General features: G+C 40.7%; 1 protein-coding gene across 13 annotated transcripts in view; it reads right to left on the reverse strand.

Annotated features, from left to right (window-relative positions):
• ERC1 (ELKS/RAB6-interacting/CAST family member 1) overlaps nt 1–25,409 on the reverse strand; it is a 163,253-nt gene that overhangs the window by 31,011 nt on the left and 106,833 nt on the right. For all 13 annotated transcript variants that reach the window (XM_081209879.1, XM_081209886.1, XM_081209874.1 and 10 more), the window contains one exon: nt 7,339–7,483. In XM_081209879.1, coding sequence (XP_081066005.1) covers nt 7,339–7,483 — 145 coding nt within the window. The remainder of the gene's footprint in view (nt 1–7,338; nt 7,484–25,409) is intronic.

Raw genomic sequence — 25,409 nt, forward strand, 5'->3', positions numbered from 1 at the left:
ACTGGTAAATGACTTTCATTTAGCGCCAATCTCTTATTTATTCTATACCAGTTAATTGTCCGTAACATTTTGTGGAGAGGATATATGGTCTTTTGAAAGTCACTTGTTCTCAGGCATTCCCTTCACCCTTGCCCACCTCTTTCCTGAATACGTATCTTAGTTTGAGTCTGAGAGGGAAGCAAGGGGAAAGCTATTACAGTACTGTATACCTAAGATATACTGTAGACTCTATACTCTATACCCCTTCCTAATGCCCATCATTACCATAGGTAGGGCAAGAAGAAAATCCCCATATAGAAGGACCCTTACTGCTAGTACCTGAGGCAAGCTACAATTTTTATCTCCCAGTCCAAATTGTGTCCCAGATTTTCCTTATTTTACTCTGTTGCACAGATATGATTGAGAGCCATCCCAATTTGGATTAAATTTCTTAGTGTGACACTCAGGTGTGATGGAACCCTTGGAACTGGCTTTTATATAACACTGACAGCATATACAAGCAAAGGACATGGAAAATAGTGTTGAAGCATTCTCTGATTAGAACTGCCCACTGTATCTGGTGCATGTGTGTGGTGAACAACCTCCCCTGAACAAGAGAAACCTAAATCATTTACCGTACTCAGCCTTATGCCTTATGTCCTTGATGATAGTGTCATTCTAAGGCCAGCAAGCCAGCTGAAGGATTATCACAAATCATAGACAGAAGCAAAAGAAGAGGTGGGAATGAAGGAGCTAACAGAAAAAGGCCAGAAGTCTTGGCTGATTTACTAGTAACTGGGGGTCCTGAGAAGGATCAGGAAAGCCAAAAGTTTATAAAATCCCCACAGTATCATAAAAGGCAGAAGACCTATAATGGGAAGGACGTCAGGTTTGATTATAGAGAGTGGAAGAGGAAACAAAAGTTATATCAGAATTTTGTAGTAGTTTAAACATCTGGAAATAATGGAGGAGAAAGATGGAACAGATGGTTAAAAGGGAGCTGATCTGAATCCAGATTTCCCTAGGACTCCCAGACAATGGATTCTTCAATCTCCAGTCAAGCACAACTTGTTGAAACCCAATCTGCTTCCTTTTGGGATGCAGAAATGGGCAACATGGATTTTAAAAAACCTCATGCTACTTATTGCTTCCACACAGAGCACAGCCTTCCCATTTTAACTATGCATACATACAAGGATTTTTATTTATTTATTTTTTTAAAAAACAGTTTTAACTTCAGAAGTTGGCAGAAATGTAAGATTCTGATTTCAGCACGAAATATAAAGAGGATAGATTCTGTATGAGACTGGGCAGGCAGAGGGTAGGGAAGACAGCAATCTGATATATACATATTTATTTAGATTTATAGCCCATTCTACATCAGTACCAATACCAGAGCTGGATAGTACATAAAATAAACTATTTTTAAAAATCTACAAAACACCCCAGACACATTCATTCAAGACACTACAAACAAGCATAAAAAGTTTAAGTAAATAGGTAACTCTAAACTTTGTACAGAAACAATGAAAGCACCTAGTTTTCATGTGAATTCTGCTATATCCTCTGTACTACCTTAATTTATCTCTCTTAGTCTTTTGGAGATTCAGAATTGTGCTGATTCTATGATCTCATTTTGTTAGCCACAAGAATGAATTCAGGGTAGAAGCAACCACAGCTCCAACATGTGGGGGAGATTAACATACTTTGGAAAGGCAACCCTCACATTTAAAGTTCTGTCTGCATCATCGAAGAAAAGAATTTCATTGTGATGGTGACAATGCAAGGCAACAGACTGAAAACTTAGACTAAATTTTAATGTTACATTTTTTTGCCTACTAATTGACTGTCTATTGTTTATATGGCAATGTAAGCATAATAGCAAAATAAATTAATTGTGAATCTGGAAGTATGTGATTCAAATCTCACCTCTACCATGAACTAACCAATTGACCTTAAGACAAACCAGGATATTTTCTGTCTCAGCATACCTACAAATTAGGGGATAATACTAACCTCATTTACATGGTTGTTGTAAGAACTATTGAGAATTGGTCACTCAAATGCTATACAGAATTTTCATTACTTATTATATATTTATCAGATTTGGGGGGCAGGAATTAAAAGCCAGTCAAACAAAAACAAAGAACAGCAGCTAAAATAATCTGAAACCACAGAGATGAATGGGTTAAAAAAAAAACCTCTATAGAGCATAGGTTTCAACCTTTCTGAGTCCACTACATTCTTTCTGCGGCACCCCTGTGGGGCTCAGGAGCCCAGTTATGTCACCCCTTTCCTGCAGAGCTGGCAGCCTCTCACCCTTTTTCATACACCCTCCCTTGTGGAGTGTTCCCTCAGCCCCCTCTCCTTGGGAGTCCTCTGGGCAGCTACTGCTGCAGTCCCTGGTCTGTGATCTACCCCCCCCCCCCCGCCCCAAAGAGATGCCTCTTCACACAGTCCCATTGGGGCCTGGGACTTGCCTGTCCATTCCCAACATCAAGGGCTGGAGGACTGGCTGGCTGGGCTCCCTCACCTGCTTGCTTGCTTACTCTGAGGTTACCTCGGTTCCTGGCAACCAGAACCCCTGGCCAGCTCCAGAGGCAACATTCACCTGTGGAGCTTGCAGTCAGGGCTGCTGCAACCCTTTGGGAAGCAGAGAGGGCATCAAAGGAGGGAGGGAAGGAAAGAGGGCAAAAGCCAGTATTGCCTGCAGCACCCCAACCATCATTCAAGGCACCCCAGGGTGCCACAGCACACTGCTCTATAGGAAAATAACCACTGCTTTAGGCAGTGGCTATATGTAATGATTGATTCAACTGTTGAAAAATAGGTCAGCCCTGGTCATTGATACAGTTATAGTGGTACCTCAGGTTACATACACTTCAGGTTACAGACTCCGCTAACCCAGAAATAGTGCTTCAGGTTAAGAACTTTGCTTCAGGATGAGAACAGAAATCGTGCCCCAGCAGCGCGGCGGCAGCAGGAGGCCCCATTAGCTAAAGTGGTGCTTCAGGTTAAGAACAGTTTCAGGTTAAGTACGGACCTCTGGAACGAATTAAGTACTTAACCTGAGGTACCACTGTACTTCCAGCTTTCCTGTCTGTAACTTTGTTGACTTTTTTTAAAAAAAACTTTTTAAAAAAGACTTAAAGTTAATGGTGTGAAAACATAGACTAAGAGAGCACAGGTGGTGCTCGCAAGTCAAACATGAGACAGAAAAACCTTATTGGCAGCAGAGAGTTGAAGTTCTTATTGGTGAAGCTCTTCTGAGTTGGAGACTGTTTTCTGAAGCCAGACCATCTCCCCCTATAAGGTCAATTGCCATCTGCCTAAAAACAGTGCAGTTATATTCATTTTTTCGATTGCCATTGTTCATATTTGGGATTATGTTTTGAGCCTATGCTATTATTGCTTATGAGAAGTTCCATCATTTGAAACCTGGAGTAAGCAATATACTCTTTGGGGGGATCCAGATGTCTTCACGCTATGGATGCTCAACCCTTGTGGCTGGGGAAACCCAGCCAGATGGGTGGGGTATAAATAATAAATTATTATTATTATATATTATTATTGCCCCAAACACATCCATTGGGGTTGATTCATCAGTGTGCTTGTGTTCCACATCCTTTTCTAAGGCTTGCCTCACTGCTACGAGAATTCTTTAAATATCAACTAGCAGGCAGATAGGGGCAAGTGACAGCTTTTGTCTTGAAGAGCTTCTGCTGGGAAACCTCAGAAATCTAAAGCACTAAAGACATCACAGGAAAATCTATCTCCCCATGGCTTCTACTGACAAAGCTAAGCTGCAGACCAGCACTTTACATGGTGATAAACTATAATCAGCATCTAATGATTTGAGAACTATGTTGTGACACATATCTGGTAGATAAACTGTACATAAGCAGGCCAAGTTATTTAGATTTACATTACTTCCACAATGAGTGCCTCACCACACATATAGCAGGGCTCAGCTATAACTTCTAATCCAAGTGTACCAGCTTCACTCATCAGCACATCTGGACTTTGTTAAACAGTACTGCTTTCCAGAAGCTATGCTACTCACCCTCCCAACTCTAAATAGAGCCCCCACAACCAGTATGGCACCAGGAACCAGTTAAGAAAAATTACTGGGAGGGGGTAGTTAAACTGTGGCCAGAATATATGGTGACAGTTGCACTTCATCCTTTCAATGATACAGGAAATACAGGATGAACACTGAAAGTCAATCTGGAACAGGCAGCTCAGTTTACTGGAATGGCCTGGTCAATGCTAAGCATTTTGCTATGAATTTGTCTCTATATTAAAACCCATTCCTGCTACTAAAAGACTAGGAACTTTAAATTAAAACAACACTAATACCATATCCTCTTTCTGAAATACTTCTCCTCATCCAAAGTTAAACACAAGCACACAGAGAAATTAAAGAACCAGAATGTCTTTGCCAAAACTCTTCCCTTCTCTTTAACAGTAACCAATTTGCTAGTTGAGTGGGTGGGAATCTGATACTGTGTGAGGAATGCAAATAGGGAAACTGAAGGAATCATCACAGAATGCTACAAAATAGGTAGTCATTATTTGGTTGCTGAATCTAAGTTGTTCAATCAAACTTTTTGTATTTCCTTTCTTTTGACTGAAACACTCTTGCAGAGGCTAGTCATGTTATGAGTTAATTCCCTTCTACTGCTATCAAACTGAGTTTTCTAGTTTTGTTGTGTTTTTTGCAAAAATTAACAGTTTGTTGATGATCCACACTTTACATTGTTCATAGTTTGAGAAATACATTGTTTTACTCATTAATTTTTATTATTTATTTAATTAATGAATACTCTTGGCTCTTAATATTTTAACCAGTTTCTGAGATGATATGCTCTCATCCATGGTTGCCTTTTTTCCTTAGGGGTTGCTGGGTAGAGATTAACAGATTCATGAGACATGAACTCCCCTTTACACAGCAAAACTGAATCTCCAACATGGAACCTACCTACTTATTGGGTAACAGAAGTTATAACAAGAAGTCTACATTTCACAGAACTAATTCTGAAAATGTTGATGTTACACTGGCTACTTACCATTCATCTGGGATAGAAGTTGTGAAGCATTTTCAAAGAGTAATTTTGCTTCTGTACTCTAACCCAAAGGTTAGCGTGGCTACAGAGTTTCTGGAAAACTCCAGTTGACTTCTTTGTGAACTTTATTCTACGCTAAGTTGTAAGATAAATTAGATGTCAAAGAGCTGGATTTGAGAGAGGAATCTAGATGCTGTCCTAGCCCACGCTGCCAGATGAAAAACTTGAACTCAGTTTTTTATTTCTGCCAAACTATTTAATAACTCTGTTGCCAAGTGGCCTGTCTCTTGGGCCTTCTAATCTGGTCTGCTGCTTCTGGTCTGGTGGAGGATGTTATCCTGTCACCAGTGTTGATGTAAGAGCCAATTGCAAGCCCACTTGGCTTTTGTACATGGAATCGAAGGAGGTGCCATCTTGTACTTTGCCTTGTGCAACAAAATATATTGTGTTGGTCCTCCATAGACAGATGTCTTCAGTTGTTGCTTTCATGGTGGTTAGAAAATGAGACAGAGCTTGTCCTGTCCCCATTGCCGTTAGCCACATCTCAAGTGGAATGTATTAAGCAGAATGATACTGATGGTTACAAAATGCTTTAAGGGGTTTAGAAAGTTACCTACTACGTATATGATTTGGATTTTAACTGTTCTTCAATCTATAAAAATGGAACTATAATGCTATGCTGAACAGGTTATTCAACTGATAGAAGGGCAGCCAAAAACACCACATAAAAGGAGGTTTTCAGGAGACACCTGTTTATTAAAAAGTATTTTCTGTGAGAGTTACAAATCTCACATTCTTCAGGATAAAAACCTAAGAAGCTCATGATAGGAAAATACTCTCAAGGCTTTTACTTCGGGTTTTGCATCAAGCCTGCAGGATCATAGATTCTCATAATACTAGAATTCGTTCCTCTCCTCATATTGTTGAGGATGGATGTCAAATGTCAAATGCCAAGAAGCATTTTATCAGCATGGTGAAATGAAAATATGTATTTTACATTAAAGTCTGTGTATCAAAGCCTTTTGTTGGTGAATGGCCATCTTGCTGCAAAGTGACAGTATTTATTACTCTTCCAGTAAAGCTGAATATTACAAAAACTGTAAAGTTGATTTCTGACCTGTTTTAATGTTGGTTTTAACTATCGGAAAAAGAACTTAATTGAGCAAACATTAAACATTTTATTTCAGTATTAAATGTTAAGTGAAAAACCACTGCTACCAGAGTACCGGTGCTTCAGAAGAAACCTTTGGTGGAAAGGCTTTTTGGCTCCAATTTGCTGCCTTTGGCAACAAAGTAATTTAGTTGTAATAGGAGTGAAAGTGAAGTAAATGGTGGTGGTGGTGGTGGTGATGGCTGGGGGCCCAAAAGTGGCTGTCCAAAGATGGGAGTTGCTGCTAACTATCTGGCAAATGAATTACTTAGCTAAAAATCACCAAGAATAGTTTAAGTGACTTCTATAGCTTTTCAGAAGTATCAATTTTCCTTCAAACAGTTCTCCCATGTTTGTGTTAGCTAGAAAAAGGAGGAGAGCATATGTCTCATAAGTTGTACATGAATTTTTTCTGACATAAGTTTGTTATCTACTAATCTAGGATAGCATCTTAATAATAGGTCTGCATGCCTATAACTCTCTCAAAATAACTTGTGGGACTTCTTACATAAAATATGGCTGGGTTTCCGATGTTCCTAGAGTTACTACAGGTAATAAGCACTTTCTTATTCCTCCATGGAAGCTAAGCTGTCACTTACAGACACGATGCTCCTATTCAGTCCCAGGCACACATGGAATAAACTGCTTATCTAGACCCATTTTAATCCAACCCAAGCTGTTACATGGACTGAGATTCCATCCAGAGCAAGATCAATGCTACTTGTCTGGATTGACAGGCCATCCACACAGAGCAGTTCTGTCTTATTTGGATTTAGCTTTCAGTTTATTAGTCCTCATACAGCCCATGTGGACTCCAGCCACTTGTTTCATATCATAGAAAAATAAAATGATCAACGATTTTTAATGTGTAGGACTTACTTCAGTCTTGCACGTAACTATTTATAGGACAGATTCCTAACCCCACCAGAAACTGGTTGCCTTTAACCTTTGGCGTTTTCTCTTTTTGAGAAAGTAAGAGAGTCAGCCTTCATAGCTGGAAAAAATATTAAAGTGCTGTGGTAGCTTTCAGTTTGGGGAAAGCATGACATGTGAGGAGGTAGGTAGTAGCCGAGGGGATTTGCCTAAGGCAAGCTGCAAATTGAACGGCAGACTCACATATTGAATCAAACAATATTCTCGTACCTGTTGCTTCAGCTGTTGCACCAAGCGGTCTTTCTCTCGTTTAAGTGCAGCTACTTCATCTTGCGTTTTTTTCTTGGAGGACGACAGCTCCAGCAGAGCAATATTGGCATCTTTTTCACTAATGGCAGCTAGAAGGGCTTCTTGCCTGAAAAAGAACAGGAGAATGGCTTAATTGCACGTACATTCAACAACATCTAATTGTACCTGGTCAAGTTTTTAAGTTTATTACTGCCACCTGCCCCAGGTCCCCCTTTAAAACCATGCTTTTAAAAAGGATTGTCATATGAATGTCAAGCTGCTAGATCAACGCAATGGCCAAGAGTGGTATTATGTGGGAAATTTAAATGAAGGTGGCTCCCAGACACAGCCACCTAGCACTTATTGGGGTGTGGCTGGTGCTGTTTGCTGTTACCTCCAGACTGTGTCTGCCTGTGTCCCCATGACACAGAAGAGAGGCCACTGGAGGATGCTTTGCTGAATGGGCTGTCAAAACAGGAGCCAGGCCTGGGAGACCTCTCCAAATTGCAAATTATCCACCTCTACCTGCATTCTAAATGGATAATATAAACCCAAATAGTCTGTGTAGAAGTTTGCAATCAGTCCTTAGTTCAAGGTGTGAACTCAATACATTCCAAACTACTCCCCCTCCCCCCGGTACAATATGCAGCTAGGCCTTAAGTAGAAAAATTCCCCACAATAAAGGTAATGATGTGGTCACATGACTCAGCTTTTATTCTCAACCTCTCTATAGAAATTCTGTATAATATAAAATAAATCAATATTTGCTTTCCCATAGTTACAATGTTTTGATCCTCATTCTTCTTGCAAGATTCTCAGACTATAGAATCACTGCTCAGGGCTAAGACAAGAGATAATGAATGCCTTAATCGCCACCCCAGCACCTTAGTCACTATATCCCCAACACAGTGTCTAATGATTCAGGCCAACTTTTGTCATTTTTTTTAAATAAAAAAAGATTGTTCCTATTTCCACGATATAAACATGCAAGCTGTCAGATGGTACAGTGGTACCTCAGGTTACAGACCCTTCGGGTTACAGACTCTACTAACCCAGAAATAGTACCTTGGGTTAAGAACTTTGCTTCAGGATGAGAACAGAAATTGTGCGGCGGCGGTGGCACGGCGGCAGCAGGAGGCCCCATTGGCTAAAGTGGTACCTCAGGTTAAGAACAGTTTCAGGTTCAGAACGGACCTCAGGAACGAATTAAGTTCTTAACCCGAGGTACCACTGTACTGTAGTTCTCTTCCTAAGTACTACCTTTCACATTATTTAACTAAAGGATGCTGGTCCAAATGTGATATTCCTTTACTGGTTTTATACTTGAAATTATTTATAGCAAGATTAGCTCACGTGTGACCCTCATGATGGTGTTAGCCAATGTGGCCAAGAATCATAGGAGTTGTAGCCCAACAACATTTGGAGAGCCACACAGTTTGGCCATCCTTGATTTAAAGCTATAACCCACTCTAGATCTTAAGACAGGTATATGGCAAAAAAGCATTAGCTTGTCCTCTCAGACCAATATGTAACCCTATATGAAAGTCATTAGCCTAGGCTTGTTGTATGTATGAATGTAAGTGTAAATTGCTTTGTATAATTAAAAGAATGCCAATCTTGGGGTGTACGATACCAACTATGAACTAGGAATTTGACAAGCACAAAAGAAAGGGAAGGAAAACATGCTAGAATTGGCAGGAAAAGATAACGAGTGTACACATATAGTCCAGCCACACACAGAAAGATATCATGTAATGCATATTGCACTTGAAAAGTTACTGTCTATTCTTATATTAATCTGGGCAGATCCACACATGGATACATGCCATTTGATGATATTTTGCCACGTGATGATTAGCAGTTGAAAGCATCAACTGCTGTCACTGAAAGCAATGTGTTTCAGCTGGTGCTAGTTAAGGAATATGAAAGCTCTGTCTATAATATTTGATCTGTGACAGCAGTTTCACAGGTGTAAGTAATCACTCAAAGTTGCTGTCATCAACAGATGACTAATGAATAAACACTAGGTATGCAGTTTTGGACAGGTTTTTCAATGAGTAAATTATTTTAATAATTTAAGTCAGGGGTCAGCAACCTTTTTAGCCATGGGCCGGTCCACCATCCCTCAGACCATGTGGTGGACTGGACTATATTTTGAAAAAATATATGAATGAATTCCTATGCCCCACAAATAGCCCAGAGATGCATTTTAAATAAAAGCACACATTCTACTCATGTAAAAACATGCTGATTCTTGGACTGTCCACAGGCCAGATTGAGAAGGCGATTGGGCCGCATCCAGCCCACGGGCCTTAGGTTGCCTACCCCCGATTTAAGTCCTTATCCTATCGCTGACAACTGTAAGTTCTATGAACTGCAGATTTATTCTACTATCAGAACTCTACCATCACATTATTCGACTTGTACAAAACAGTAGCAGCACAAGCATTGTGCAAAATAATTCCTAGGCAGAAATATAAGTTGAGAGCGAATTACTGGGAACCCTGCACTTGAAATGTACTGATTTTTCTCTAACAATACAACCCTGTGTAAGTTAACTAAGAAATAAGTCCTAAGGCTTAACTCCCTAGTTAAGTGTGTTTACAGCAGTCTGTAGCCTTTACTTTTTTTAAGCAAGCCATTCAGATCTTGACAGATCATAAAGCACATTCAGGAAATCTGAGGAATTCCCCTGTTAACAGATTCCCAAGGCATACTGCAAAGGCATCTTGGATCTGGCTTCAAGGATATATATTGGTCTCCTAGTTAAAGGCTCATCCATGGAGCAAGACCATTTGCTGGTCACATTTCTCCCATTCCTGCTGCGGAATGATATGAATAAATCACTGGGCCGAGGTCAGAGCAGCCTGCCCATAAAGTGATTCATGGACCCAGCAGCGCCATCCCTCAGGACTATGTACTTTATTACAGTAAACCTCAGAACAAGATACAATTTCCTGTCTCAAGGAGCAGCTTTTAAATCAGGACACCTGGACAGCCCTGCAACCACTTAGAAACAATAGATCTCAGCCCTACCAGTGCTTCTTGTTGCCGGCCTCTGCTCACCAGTGAGCTGCTAAATTTCAGTTTCAGAGGTAACTACAGTGGCCCCAAAGTGATGGAGTAAACTTCTTAACATGCTTGATGTTCTCCCTGTTCTAGATCTGTTATTTTTCCCATTAAATGAAAGAGACTGGTATGCTTTTTATACTAATTTAAGAATAAGGAATGGTCTGGCTGCACAGATCACAAAGCTGCTATGAATTTGACTTTTTAAGACTAATCTCCATCACCTATAAATCAATACAGGAACATATTTTGACAGTAACCCAGGTTTCTGATCATTACACAAACCATTATATTTTTCACAAAGGCTATATTTCACAATTCTTTGCTAAGTGATTGCTATCAATGCTGACCAACGCTGCATATCATTCAAAGCCATAGAAGGACAATAATATTTACTGAATGGGGTCCTTTACCTTTACCTTTTAGCTAAGTCTAGGCTTGCTAGTTCAACTTCTTTATGCTTGCAAAAAAGATAGACCCAAAACACCTTGCTTATATGCTGATTCAAATGTAATGCATTTGATAATGATTCCAGTTTAATGTAAAAATAAAATTGTATTAAGAGATTACGGTTTATAGTACAGAGATTATTTATGGAGTTGATAATGATGCCCAATGGGGTCTCAAATCCCTGATGATTCCTTCCCCCAAACTGAAAATCAACTTTATATATGAATAAAACCCCTACAATACTATTTGGGGTTACATCTCATCTTAATTGCTGCATATAGTACATATATGCACATATGTACATATAGTACATAGCACATATAGTAGTTATTTACACTGAGAGTATATTGGGGGCCTTTAAATCCCCTCAGTATGTTGGATGTGGAATGTTTCTCCCCTACTTTCTTTAAAGTGGGGGTTAACCTTAACGCAATTTTAATGAAACCCTAAACAAATTTCATGAATGTACCACCCCTTTATTGTAGGTGGCACAGTTTAAGGCAAATATTTCACATACCGTATTTTTCGCACCATTGGACGCATTTTTCCCCCTTAAAAAGTAAGGGGAAATGTCTGTGCGTCTTATGGAGCGAAGCCAGCAACAGCCGCTGCTGCCGACAAGCTCTGTGCAGCTCTCCCTTTAAAGCAAGAACTGCATAGAGTGTGTCTGCGGCTCTGGCTGGGTTTACAGGGAGGCGGGAGGAGGGACTGCCGTCTGTCCCTCCTTCCGGCTCATTGTAAACCCAGCAAGAGCCGTGGCTGCTGAGCTGAGCCGGGGAGGAGGGAGGGAAGGGGATTCCGTTGGTCCCTCCCTCCTCCATGGCTCGCTTTGAAGCAGCAAAGTGGGAGGGAAGCCGCTTACACCCGTGTAAGCAGCTCCTCTCCCACTTTCCTGCTTCAAAGCAACCACGGAGGAGGGAAGGAGGGGACCCATGGATCCTTCTCGCTGCTCGAGGTTGCAGTGGATTCCCTCCTCCCGGGCTCCCTTTGAAGCAGGAAAGTGGGAGGGGAGCAGCTTACACCCGTGTAAAAAGCGGAGGGAATCCCCTCCGTGGCTTGCTTTGAAGCAGGGTGCGGGGGTTCAGTGGGGAAAGAGGGCAGGAAATAGATGCTGGGCAGGAAGACTTTGACCAGTGGAAAGTCCACCTCAGCCTCCCCAGATTTCCACTGAGACAGCCAGGCATGGCCATAAGAGCTAGAAACTTGCATGGGCTGTTTATTTAAAGACGAAAACATGCACTCATGTGAAAGAAATCCTCCCAGGTTCCTGGACACAACCCACACTTGATATTCACACAAGGTTACATGGATGGCATTGGCAACTGGAGGAGCAGCATGGTTAAAGAGCAAGTCCTGGTTTCAAGCTTAAGATCAGCTCTTTTTTTAATTCAGGATGCTACAGTCTACACATGCTGTGGCTGCCTGCCCTTTTCCCTGAGCTGTAAAAGCACCTTCAAGAGGGTGATGGAAGGTGACACAGTCATCTTCCAGATGTACAAAGAACCACCCTCGCCACACTAAACGTGACAACAAGCCTCACACCCAGATCTGAAGCATTAATGGGAACCTAGGAAGCTGCCTTATAAGGAGTCGGATCCACTACTCCATCTAGCTCAGTAATGTCAACACTGACTGGTAGCAGTTTGCCAGAGTTTCAGGCCTGGAGAAGCTGGGGATTGAACGTGTGGTGTTCTGCATGCAAAGCCACTGAGGTTACAGCTGTTCCCTTTAAAAACAAACTAAGATTGTACTCCCCATGGTTCTGAAGAAAGGGCTAATTTAAACAGGAACAGAGGGACCTTCCCTGTACCACGTCAGGACCCCTGAGCCCATTTAGCTCAGTTTTGTCTTCACTGATGGGCAGAGGCTCACCTGGGTTTCAGGAGACACACCTTCAGCCCTACCTGGAGAAGCTTTCAAGGACTGAACTTGGGATCTTCTCCATGCTCTCCCCATTGAGCTATGATGGCTCCCTCTCTTCTCCTCCCCTCCTCCTATGAAGGCCTATCTCAGCTTGTCAAGGGCTTTGAGTTGCATATAAAATCAGGCTCAGCATTATTAACTAGACTTAGATAAGCCATGGTTCCCCTTCCTACCCTCCTCTGAGGCTCGCTTTAAAGCAGCAAAGCAGACAGGAGCCACCCGCGTTGCTGCTTTAAATAGTTTAGTACAACATTTGATTCAGAATATTTTTTTTTCATGTTTTCCTCCTCTAAAAACTAGGTGCGCCTTATGGTCAGGTGCGCCCTATGGAGCGAAAAATACGGTACTTTATAGCCTTTGTAGGTTAGTTGTAACCAGCAACTGACAGGGATGTTAAAAGCAGCAGCACGTGGTCTCTGCTCCTCTTCTCAACTATCAAAGATTAGAAGCATGTTACAAAAATGTTGCCTTTGTTGTAATACAGAAGTCATTACAGCAGTCAAAGTTCACCACAAACCCTACCTAGGGGATTGATGCTAATAGCTTTCATGTGGTTCCAGAACTGCCAAGTTCCTTAGAGAGAACAGTGTTCTCAAATATAGGCCAAAGCCCTTCTCCTTCCTGAAGACACAGACAGAGGCCAATGCATGCTCAAAGCAGGGGTCGAGCTGAGGGGAGAAAAGCAGTAACTGCTTGACAGAAACAGGCACCTTTTCACACAGATCTGCCGTTGACATTTTCTGTCCTGGACATCACTGTGGAAAAACTCTGAGGCTAACTTAAAAATAGAGTTAACAAATTCTTGAAACCAATAATGAAGTTCAGAGGGGCAATAAAGATAACCTGAATGATCTTATTACAAAAAACTGTGAACATTATGACAAACACTGAAATGTAGCTGGGAGAGTGAAGATTTTGAAACCCAAGCTTTCCAAAGCTGGAAACATTTTAAGAAATGAAGCAAATGCAGCGAGGGGGGAAACAACTGAGAAGGCTTTTAATGACAGGAGCCAAGTTTTCAGATAACCTGTGTGGGACAGAAGACTGGGAAAGTGCAGCCCTTCTATAAATAGCCTTAAACAAAATCAAATAAAAAAACTCCTTCAGAGGAATATAAAAAGGCCTGCTGGTTCAGACCAATAATCCATCTCTTCCAACATCCAGTTTCCGTTAGCAGTCAGTCAGATGCATAAATAAGCCCTCAAACCGGGCATTGAGGCAACAGCCCTCTTCTGCTGCTTGCCCCAAGTATTCAGAGTTACACTGTCTTGGCATATGGAGGTTCATTTGATTGTTATGACTAATAGACTCCCTCTGTAACAACTGTGTAGAACAAAAACAGGGCAGATCCTAGAATTGACAGGGAGCCTGGGCAAGCAACTGCTTTACAATAAAAAACAGTTTTTAAAAAAGCTTCTGCATACCTCAATCTACCTTTCAGATTCAACATGTAAAACGGATTAGACAACAAGATTATTACAGAATTTCCATTTTAGGAGTTATGTCAGAGTCAAAATAGGTTTTAGTCCAACAAGTCACAAGTACTGAAACTAAGTAATATGGGCTCTAAAAAAGTGGTTAAAAACAAAACCACCCAGATGTAGGGTAGCCTAAGGTTGTTTCCTATTACAGGTTCTCTTTACATGGAGAGTATGGAGTAGCTTTAAGATGGTTCCAGTTATTCTGAGAAAATGAGGATTCTCCCAGAAGGGATGTGTGTGAGATAAAGCGTTGTGTGTAGCTAAGAGAATGGGGCTCCATTTCTGCCTCAAAGCTTGTTTGCACAAATCTGCACCGACCTCACGGTGACTATTCATAAAGCATCCCCAAAAGAGCTGTAAAATCTGCTTTAAGCCCAGGTGCTGTAATTGCTGTCTGTCAAAACAGAACTGTTTTCTCAGTAAACATTTCAAAGCGCCCAGTGCCAGGTTGATTAGTTTGAGGGTGGGTGGGTGATGGGAGTAGTGAATGAGGGACAGAATAAGACTGATGGCCTGTAGACACTGAGCTTTTATTTAGTTAAAGCACCCCAGAGAGACTCCAACTCCACAGTTTAGAGAGAATTCTTGCCTTTCTAGCAGAACCATGCAAGCAACAGGAAGGAATTGTTACCGAAAACGTCTGGGTTCCCGACATGGGAAATGTAAAGCGGTTCAGGAATCAAGAGGAGATCAACACAATGCCCCAACTGGAGTTATTGATCCTGCTGCTCCCCAAGCATCCAAATCTCAAAATGAGGTAATTCCTTTTAGCACAGGGCGGAAGACTTTTCCCACCACATCCCCCTTCAGCAGAAAGTGCTTACAGTTAAATCTTTCCCTGGTTTTATTCACGTCCTGACCTTTAAGCTGCGTCCTACTTATGTCCCTCTAAGAAGGTGAAGAAGTCTCCATTGGTGCTAGCAAATGAAGACAGGCTGATGTACTTATGCACCTCAGACTGTGTTTAACCTCAGTTCCAATTCTACCGGGCTCCTAAAACAAACACCCAATGCAGAAATTATATTGTAATATTATTTATCTAGTCATTAATTTATATTATGTTAATGAAAATATTATATTAAGTTGAATGTATGAGAGAGGGGAGTACTCAAGCCATATTTTGAAGGATATGGAATATGATGTCTGAATGCAACCACTGTCGTTTGTTACTGGTACATTAATTGTTATTTGTTCATAAACATGCTGTATCATACAGTATTTATTGGTTTGCCTCCTGTAATCAGTATAAAAGTGTTACTTAAATATCCATTTCTTTTGTCATTGCAACAGAGATTGAGTGCATTCTCATGACACCACGGCTGCCATTTTTCAGAGTTGGTGGATTAAACTATAGAGCACAAGGAGTCAGATGCTTTTACACAAGACTGCCAGCATTATTAATTATAGTTTCTCATAACTTCTCACCAAAGTTTTGCTCCCCAACAATTTCTTTGGGAATTGGTTTTTCAGCCGATGGGATGTATCCAATGCTAGGAAATTCCGTGAGTGCAACATAACTTCTTTCTTTCCTGTTCCCTTTGTGGACCCTCAAACTCAGCTCTTGGGGGCTAGGGGCTCCTCCGGGGCAGATTTTAGGGGGGTGCAGGAGGGAAAGAAACACAGGTCTTGCTACACCAGTGGATCTCCACTAGCTCAGCAATGGATACAATTCGTTGTTCTTTACTTGGCTTACCTTACCTTGTTCTGCAAGTTCAAGATTAGAACTGCACTTTCTTGGCTCATGTATTCCCATCCACATTTTAAAGTATTCATTACATTGTATATTTTTATTTATAAACCAACTTGAATGTTTACTATGGAACTTCTGTGGTTTTAATATGGGACAGTGTTTCAGAAGGACACAAAATATACAAAATTAAAAGCTAGTTACTTTTGGTAGAAAAGAGATAAATAGTATCCTGCCCAACCCACACCATCATGGCTACTGAGTTTTGAAAAACAACACTTTATTTCCATTTAAGATGGTGCTCTTTCCCATGAACTCAGACACATACGATATCTTTAACAGAAGAAAAACCTTATTTTTCACTTAAGTGAAAAACCATAAAACAGAATTTCACCTACGCATACTATTTCATAAGCACTGTAGCTGGAGATACATCCTATACATTGCAATATCAGGGGAGTAGCTCACTAATTAAAACTTTAATTAGGTCTACATTAGATTTTATCCATTTTCCCCACCTCACAACCATGTTTAATATGAATCTAACAGAACATTTTAAATATAGCAACTGTGATTTACAGAGATTGTGGGACTCAGCATGTGGCTTTGCAACTCTTGTTCCTTGGAAAGCTTATCAGATCAAGACAGTCTTAATACACTTGTATCTCTAGCCTTGATGGGCGACTCCTCCGTATCAAGGAAGTTGGAAACTATTTTATGGGCCACTTGCAAAACACTTAAGAGTCTAATTCTTAGCAATTTTCTAAAACTGCTCTGCATGAATTAAAACTGTCTAAGTATAAATTAATGTGGATTAATCCTCTTTTTTAAAAAAAGCGGCTATAAAAAAATGTCCTAATATGACGAGGAAAAGGTTCTTCAACCGGAAAATGACCCGTTCATAAATATTTGCCAATGGTTTCAAAAAAGAGTTTCCAGGTTTGCACTAATGAAAAGCACAAGGCTGGTTGACAAGGAACAGGACAAGCAGAAGGGTGACATGGTTGTCTTTTCAGTCTCAAATAATATCTGAGAACTATTAATTTCTTGTTGGGAGTCCAACTGCAGGAAGCACTGGATGAAGGAATGCATGAGCTGTACAAATATTTAACATTAAAAAATGAGACAATACAAAACACTAATGCAGCTATTTATTTGTTTAACATTATCCCATTATCTGTTGTACAGTGGTACCTCAGGGTACATACGCTTCAGGTTACAGACGCTTCAGGTTACAGACTCCGCTAACCAGAAATAGTACCTCGGGTTAAGAACTTTGCTTCAGGATGAGAACAGAAGTCGTGTAGCGGCGGCACGGCAGCAGCAGCAGCAGGCCCCATTAGCTAAAGTGGTGCTTCAGGTTAAGAACAGTTTCAGGTTAAGAACAGACCTCCAGAACGAATTAAGTACTTAACCCGAGGTACCACTGTATAAGGGAATTTGGAGGATCCTCAATCTTGCCTCGGATTTAGGCTGATCGCCAAAGAATTGATGCTTTTGAATTATGGTGCTGGAGGAGACTCTTTGGAGTCCCATGGACTGCAAGAAGATCAAACCTATCCATTCTTAAGGAAATCAGCCCTGAGTGCTCACTGGAAGGACAGATCCTGAAGCTGAGACTCCAATACTTTGGCCACCTCATGAGAAGAGAAGACTCCCTGGAAAAGACCCTGATGTTGGGAAAGATTGAGGGCACAAGGAGAAGGGGACGACAGAGGACGAGATGGTTGGATAGGGTTCTTGAAGTTACCAACATGAGTTTGACCAAACTACGGGAGGCAGTGAAACACAGGAGTGTCTGGCGTGCTCTCCTCCATGGGATCATGAAGAGTCGGACACGACTAAATGACTAAACAACAAACAACAACAAGTCGTTCCATGAACAGTAGCAGTTAACAGAGCAATTGTGGCCAGGGAATAAACCTACATTAGCAATTTAATATTGTTTCAACTACAATATCATAAAAGAGATTGGTTGGGATTTTTGTACGTTCTGACAGATATTTCACTGATGCTGGCTACTTGGATCATAGGATTAAGATACCTGCATCTCAAGTTTTACTGTTATCTCCCCTTGGAATTCCTAAGACATTTCCACAGAGTTTTTTGGGTTGTTTTTTTAAATGAAGGCCATTTCTACAAGAAAATTAGTCATTTGGAAACTTTGGCATGTTTTCTCTACTGTCTATCAAATAAGGGAGTTGCTTTTCAAGTATTAGCATTCCAGAGCTCCAGTTCTACTAACAATAATCAATAGTTGACTTAACAATCATTATATTTTTTCAGCCGGAGTGGAAAGGCTTTCAAAATAAAGTGGTATATTGGAAAAAGTATTTTGTGGGGTAGGTGATTCCAACCACAGTACAGAACAGTTAGATTCCCATAACTGAAAAACATAAAATAGTTGAATTCATTATCATTTGATTGTCTTGCCAGAACTCTACTTTATGATATGATTATGCAGGCTCCAGTCCTATGTTTTCCAAATCTCTTTAAGCCTGCAACTGTACTGATATTCCCCCCCCCCCCAAGAGAACATAAGATGTGTTGTGGTAAGTACTTTTTGATGACTGAAACAATAAACTGAAATAGCCTTTGGAGCTGTAGAGCTAATTTTGAAATTTTAATATTTGTGGCAAGGAAAATACTGAGCAGTTCTGGAGAAACAGAATGGTTGGTGTATGATGTAGAAAGAATGCCAATTAATCAAAATAGCAATTTTTAATCAATATTCATTCCAATACCAATGCCTTTCTCATACAGATAACTGCATTTCTGTAAGAAACTTTGGCAGCTACTGATGATCCCAAATCAGCTTGCTTAAATCTCTGCACCTGAATGTAATGCACATTCCTAATGAAATACAAGTTATTTTCCAGGGGCCTATATATCCGTTTTCCTTCACTGTTGTACCTTGTTTTCGTGAAACATTCTAGTATCCACTGCCAGAAGTCTACTATATGATATGATTATGTAGGATCCAGTCCAAATCTGTTTTCCAAATCTGTTCAGCATCTTTTGCTACCACAATCCATATTCTATATCTAAAAACTCAGAGATACTGGTACATGTTCACAGCTTTTCTTATATATATTACATCTATGTCCTGCCTTACCTCTAATGAGTTTAGGGCAGCATATGTTGTTCTCCCTCTCTCCATTTTATCATCGTAACAACATAACAAAAGAGTAGCCCAGCTGTATCTGACCAAAGGCTCATCAATTCCAGCATTCTGCTCTCACAGAATGGTATTATAGTGGTTCCAGTTCTACCTTCAGGACCGAGTCCAGAAAGTTGCAATGGGGACTATCTTATCTCCAGTCCTATTTAATATCTACATGAGGCAATTGGAAGTGGTCACTGGAAGTTTTGGAGCAAGGTGCCATCAGTATGCTGATGACACTCAGCTCTATTTCTCCATAACATCTGAATCAGCAGAGGCTGTGTAGTCTGTGTAGGCCACTACCTCGATGCTGTGGTGAAATGGATGAGGAAAAACAAGCTAAGCTTGAATCGTGGCAGGATGGAGGCAGTGTGGGTGAGTAGCTCCTGTTTCTGAGAAACTGGCAAATTGCCTACACTGGATGGGGCTGCACACCCCCTGAAGGAGTAGGTTTACAGTTGGGGGTGTTTCTTGATTCAGCTCTGTCAATGGTGGCTCAGCTAGCCTCAGTGGCTACAAGTGCCTTTTATCAACTGCAACTGGTTCCACAGCCACGACCATTACTGGACTGGGGGAGCCTGACCACAGTAGTTCATGCACTGGTTACTTCAAGATTGGACTACTACAGTGCAATCTACATGTCGCTTCTCTTGTGCTTGATCAGGAAGTTGCAGTTAGTACAAAATGCTGCAACATGATAGCTGACAGGAATGAGACCTTGTCAGCATAAAACACCTGTGTTCAGAGGTCTGCACTGGTTGCTGATTTGCTACTAGGATGAGTTTAAGGTGTTACTATTGGTATATAAAGCCTTTAGCCAGAGGCTTTATCGTAGGCTTTTACCCACAATATCGCCTTACTGCATATGTGCCTACCCAGATGTTTAGAACATTTGTATGAGTTTTATTGGTTATTTTTAGTTTATTCTGTTGTGGTTTTAACTTTCTATATTTTTAAAATTATGGTTGTACATTTTTAAAGGAATTATTTTATTGTTTTCTCTTTTTTTGTAAACCGCTTTGAGGTCTTTTCTACAACCAAGCAGTATATAAAGTGTGTGTGTGTGTGTGTGTGTGAGAGAGAGAGAGAGAGAGAGAGAGAGAGAGAGAGAGAGAGAGAGAGAGAGAGATATTGAGAGATTGTTAAAGGATTAACTGGTCCTTCCTTCATGTCATAGCCTGCAAATTCACAAATCATCCTGCACAGTTAAGAACGTTGACAGACAAATATGAAAGTGTAACATCCACACAGTTTTCTCACTTCAGTGTCTTAATGGCTGCATTTTAAATGCTTGAATAATTCCCCCCCCCCCTCTGTGACAGGCTACTAGCTGTGCGTAATCAGAGAACACTTACTCCAATAGGTTTCAATCTCTGCTGGAGGTCTTTGGCAGTACCTCCAACCAACTTAACAGCATTTTTATTTCCCACTGCCTCAACTAGTCGGGAGGATAATCAGTTACTGATTAACAGGATTGACTGAGCACTAAAAAGCAATGAAGATGCTCTTTTGCAAATGTGCACAGAAACAAATGCATAAGAAAGAGGGTCAATAAGATCAAATCTCTGGGAACATAATTTGGGGAATGGCCTGCTTCCTGATCTGCCCCCTTGTGGAATCCCAGGGCTAAAAGCAGGGCCGGAGCTAGGGAGTGGTGAGGTGGGCCCCCATCAGGGTTGCAGGCAAGCTCCCCCCAGCTGCAAAATCGGCTAAAAAAATATGTCCATAAATATGTCTATAAATAAAAATATTGATCATTGCCTCATAAGAAAAGGTTTTAAATAGAGGGTGAATTGAATGGGTGGAGGATTGGAGGAGAGGCAGAATTAAGAGCTAATTTGTCCGTGGCTAGGGGGCGCAATCTGGATGGTTCTGCCAAGGGCACAAGATCACCCAGCTACGGCTCTGGGTAAAAGTAATGTCTGAATAGCCCCGTATGATTGGCTTGGAATGGCTGTGTTACAATGAAGTTATGTAACAATGGGAAAGATACATGTATTGCTGGGATTCGTTCCCAGAGATCCCTCTAACGCAGGCATGGCCAAACTTGGCCCTCCAGCTGTTTTGGGACTACAACTCCCATCATCCCTAGCTAACAGGACCAGTGGTCAGGAATGATGGGAATTGTAGTCCCAAAACATCTGGAGGGCCAAGTTTGGCCATGCCTGCTCTAACATCTTGATAAACATTGGGGGAGCTGCGTAATAATCTACATAGGCGTGGGGTGGGGCTTGTTCAGCTACTGCATATTTTAGCTTGTTTTTCACTAAACCTAATGGCCTAGAGCAGGTTACATGTCCCAATACATGAATAAATAAAAATTTAAATACAAATGTTCAGGGTTCTGGGCCAACTCACAATGAAGTGCGATACTAAGAAACTTGTCATAACAGCATCTGTTTCAATGAACTCCAAGGAGCCACCCTGAGAGGCCAGAACTACACACACACACATGCAAAGCAAAGCATGCCCTCACATGCAATCCTGTACCCTCTGCAGGCAATCAACTGAAGATGAAATCTAATGTTTTGTGAATAGAAACTTGGCCAGACTGAAATGGTTAATTATACCAGCAACTCTCACCAAACTTTCCTCTCACGCATAGTTATAAAAAAAAATAGAAAAGAAAGAAAAGCGATTTCTGGGCAGATAATTACTTGGCATTCTCTAACCTATAATCAAGTTTAAAAACACACTTTGGTTTCCTTGAAATATGTCACGGGAAGCAAAATATGAAGGGGCTCTGAAAGCTTGGCAATATTCTTCGAAATAAACTCTTGGAGTGCTGACAAATACTTTTAATTAAGAGTCATCTGTTTTTCCTTAATTCTTCTTAAATATGTAGTTTTCCTTACTTTCCCAAGTCAGGCCTCACTGGCTTACTGCATATGTACCTTGCACTGGAAAGGAGAGAGAAATGTGTGCCGGATACGGACAACTCCTTTGGGTCAAACACCAGTTAAGACATAATCTGAAAATGAAAGCTGCCTTCTTCAGATGACAGCTCCATGGTCTTATACTGTATATTGCTATTTGGGAAGCCCCCTTTTGCCATCTGGGGAACAAATGCATATACTGTAATGTGCAAGTCTCCCATGTGGCTTCATTGTCAACAACAGGGGGACATCAATAGCCTCCATTTTGGGCAGTCAATCAGTCAGACAGTCATAAAGATATTATGATGAAAACCGTACCAACAATCATACAAATGGAAGTGTGCAAGCAATGTGAAGCAAAGCAGCATATTAACATAGTAAAGATCAAGTGACAGGGGATGGGGAAATGAAGCTAATATGTCCAAAACAAAGTTCAGGCATTAATGATTTCATGGCTGAAGTAGACTGCCAGGAGAAGTAGACAGATGATCAAAATACTATGCTGCAACCAGAGCTATTTTTTAAAATAATAATAATAAAATAAAAGTATTTATACACCACCAGTTCACACAGTATAACACGGTAGTATACAACAATATATAAAATATAAAACAGCATAAGAACAGTAAAAGAAAACCATTAAAATGACTGTCTAATCAAAAAAATTAAAGAGTTATATAAGACTGTTTACCATAGGCCAGTAGGTGTTTTATTTTCATGTGCTTTAAAATTTTATATTCTGATTTTCAAACATCTAGGTCACAAAGCAGCTTACAACAATAAAAACACACAATGCACAAAATTTAAAACACAAATTAAACCTCAAAAAACAGGCACCAGAAACTCAACAAATGGCGCCTGTCTGCATTCCAGTGGGAGGGTGTTCTACAGAGTTGGGCCCACAATACCGCACAACTTCTAATTGATATAAGTTGTGCTTCTATGGAAGACTGCTAATAATGCTACTTCACTATAACTGGGATGTACAGGGTATGGTGGCGCTTAAGGTACCCTGGACCTGTTTCTATGGGTCCATCTAGGCTATCTCACTGCTTCCAACTATGGTGTCTCCAAAAAGCTTACAAGCAGGGCATGAAGACAAGAGTCCTCTCTGGCATCTGGTATTCAGAGTCACACTGCATGATGCAATGACTAGTGCTGCGACTTGGAAAACCCGGGGTCAAAGCTCTGTTGAGCCACTGAACTCACTGGGTGGCCTTTGGCAAACCACTATCTCTGTCTAGCCTATCATGGTTGTTATGAAGATAAAATCCAATAACCTCTTATAAGCGACCCTCAGCTCCTTGAAGGCTGTGTAGGATACAAAGTGTACACACACAGAGTACCTCTTAGGAGTTATCTAAAGTGCTAGGATTTGAGGCTGCAGAAAATTACACAACAGGAAAAGAGCCAAATGGTTTTGAGGGAACGACATCGCCAATGTTAACCACAATTTTTTCACACATCACCTAGTATGCTGTGGCCTAAGTAAACATGAAAAAGTTAGTAGCAGTAGAAATGCAGCAAATTAAATTGGAAATGTGGGGCAATTGGATGTAAAGATTAAGGACTGCTTGCAACTACTTCCAGAAAATCCAGATAACGTAAACTGTATGCTCTGCAAAATATATTCAGTAGTTAAAGTAACATTATGCATCTGCCTTTCATAAACACACATGCTGACCTCACTTCCCTCACTGCCTCCGCTTGATCAAGCTGTCTGGTAACTCCAGCTGATGGATGCAGAACACAGTGGATATATATTTTCATGCATTTCCTCAAGTACCTGTTGGTGGCAAGTTACATTTCTGACTGCATCCAGGAAAGTATACCTGTTAACTTTTGACTTAGATAGATTCTATTAAAAAGGGGAAAATCTTGGCAAGGCCAAGAGTGAGACTTGCCCACTGTCTGGGTTCCCTTCCCACCCAGCCAAAGGGGCAGACTTTTTAGTTCATTATCACCTCATCAGCATTTCTGTCAGCTGCCAATGGTGAGAAAAAAGACTAAGCCACTCACTAATTCCTGGCTTTTCTGCCTCCTCCAGCAACAGCAAATCCAGAACAGATGGGCACTGTTTAACCCTCTACACCCAATTGCCTGCTTTGATCAGGCCAATCAAGCCAGTTAGGGTAGAGGGTGACTAACACATAGCATTTATACAGCCACCACAATGAGGGGGGCACAGTGGGAAAGGGCATTTAAAAAAATAGTATTAGGGAGCTTTAAGTTTTAGAACTAGAACATGAAAATGAAATCATTGGTGGCTTGAGGCCTGGAGATTGCCACCCTATATACTCCATTATAATCATTGACATTGCTGCTAGGAGGAGAGCCTACCCAAAGAATTCAGGTGCCAGCGTAAATCCTGACTCTTCTGAGCAGCCTATAGGCTTGTTTGTTTTTGCTGTACATTGTATAAATCTTGTTGTTTTCTACATGTGCTTTTTTTCTCCTGCTGGTTTTTTACTTGAGTATTTTTGTGTAGAGATCATATATTGCACAGTGCCTAGTACTTTTTAAAATACTTATTCAAAATTAAGTGAGAGAATAATCCAAGATCTGCCTGAGGGCGCTTATAGTCAAAAGGTGGGATATGCATCTTCCAAACAAACAAGTAAATCATTGTTATAAGATGGCTAAAATTGTGCAAATCAGGAAAGGACTGTTATTTAAAACAAGCTTTTTTAAAAAAAGAAACCAAAAAAACTAGCAAGCATGCACATTCCTGTACACTTACAAAAGGAACCAGTTAGTTTATCACTCACAGGATGAAGAGTGGATTGAAGTAGAATAGATGGACATTACTGAAAATCTAGAAACAAAATTAAGTAAAATGGAAAATGCAGAACAGGAATAAGTTTCTTGCCAACTGCACTAGGTTTTGATGGAGTTTTTTCAAAGCACTATTGCTACTAACAGAGTCATCAACCTGACTCCAGCCTGCCAGCTCCACCAAGATGTAACTGAAAACGGGTAATCAGATTCCGAAGATGTATTATTTGCTTTTTCTGGGGGGAAATTTGGTTCTGCTCCTTTTCGATATTTCTGGTGCCCAAATCCAGGAATTTCAGTTACAAGAGAATGAGAAAGGAAAACAAAGTATTCCTAAACTTCTGAAATGTTTAGCTGCCAAGTTTTTTTTTTGGAGGGGGGGGGTCTATTCTTCCTGCACATATATGCTACTGGTCCCCATTCCAAGGGCCAATGTGTAATAGGTCATTCACAACATGAAACAGCTTCAATGGACAGTACGGTGCAGACACAATAATAGTGGATAAGTAAGACTTTTGTGACATTATCATTGCCACATACATAATAGGCTTAATATGAGGTCTTAGTTGCGTCCAGAAAGACTTGTGAGTCTTTCTCCACCATAATTTTAGCTGTCTTCCCTTTCATTT

The sequence above is a fragment of the Podarcis bocagei genome, assembly GCF_964188305.1.
Source record: "Podarcis bocagei genome assembly, chromosome: 10".
Lineage (NCBI taxonomy): Eukaryota > Metazoa > Chordata > Lepidosauria > Squamata > Lacertidae > Podarcis > Podarcis bocagei.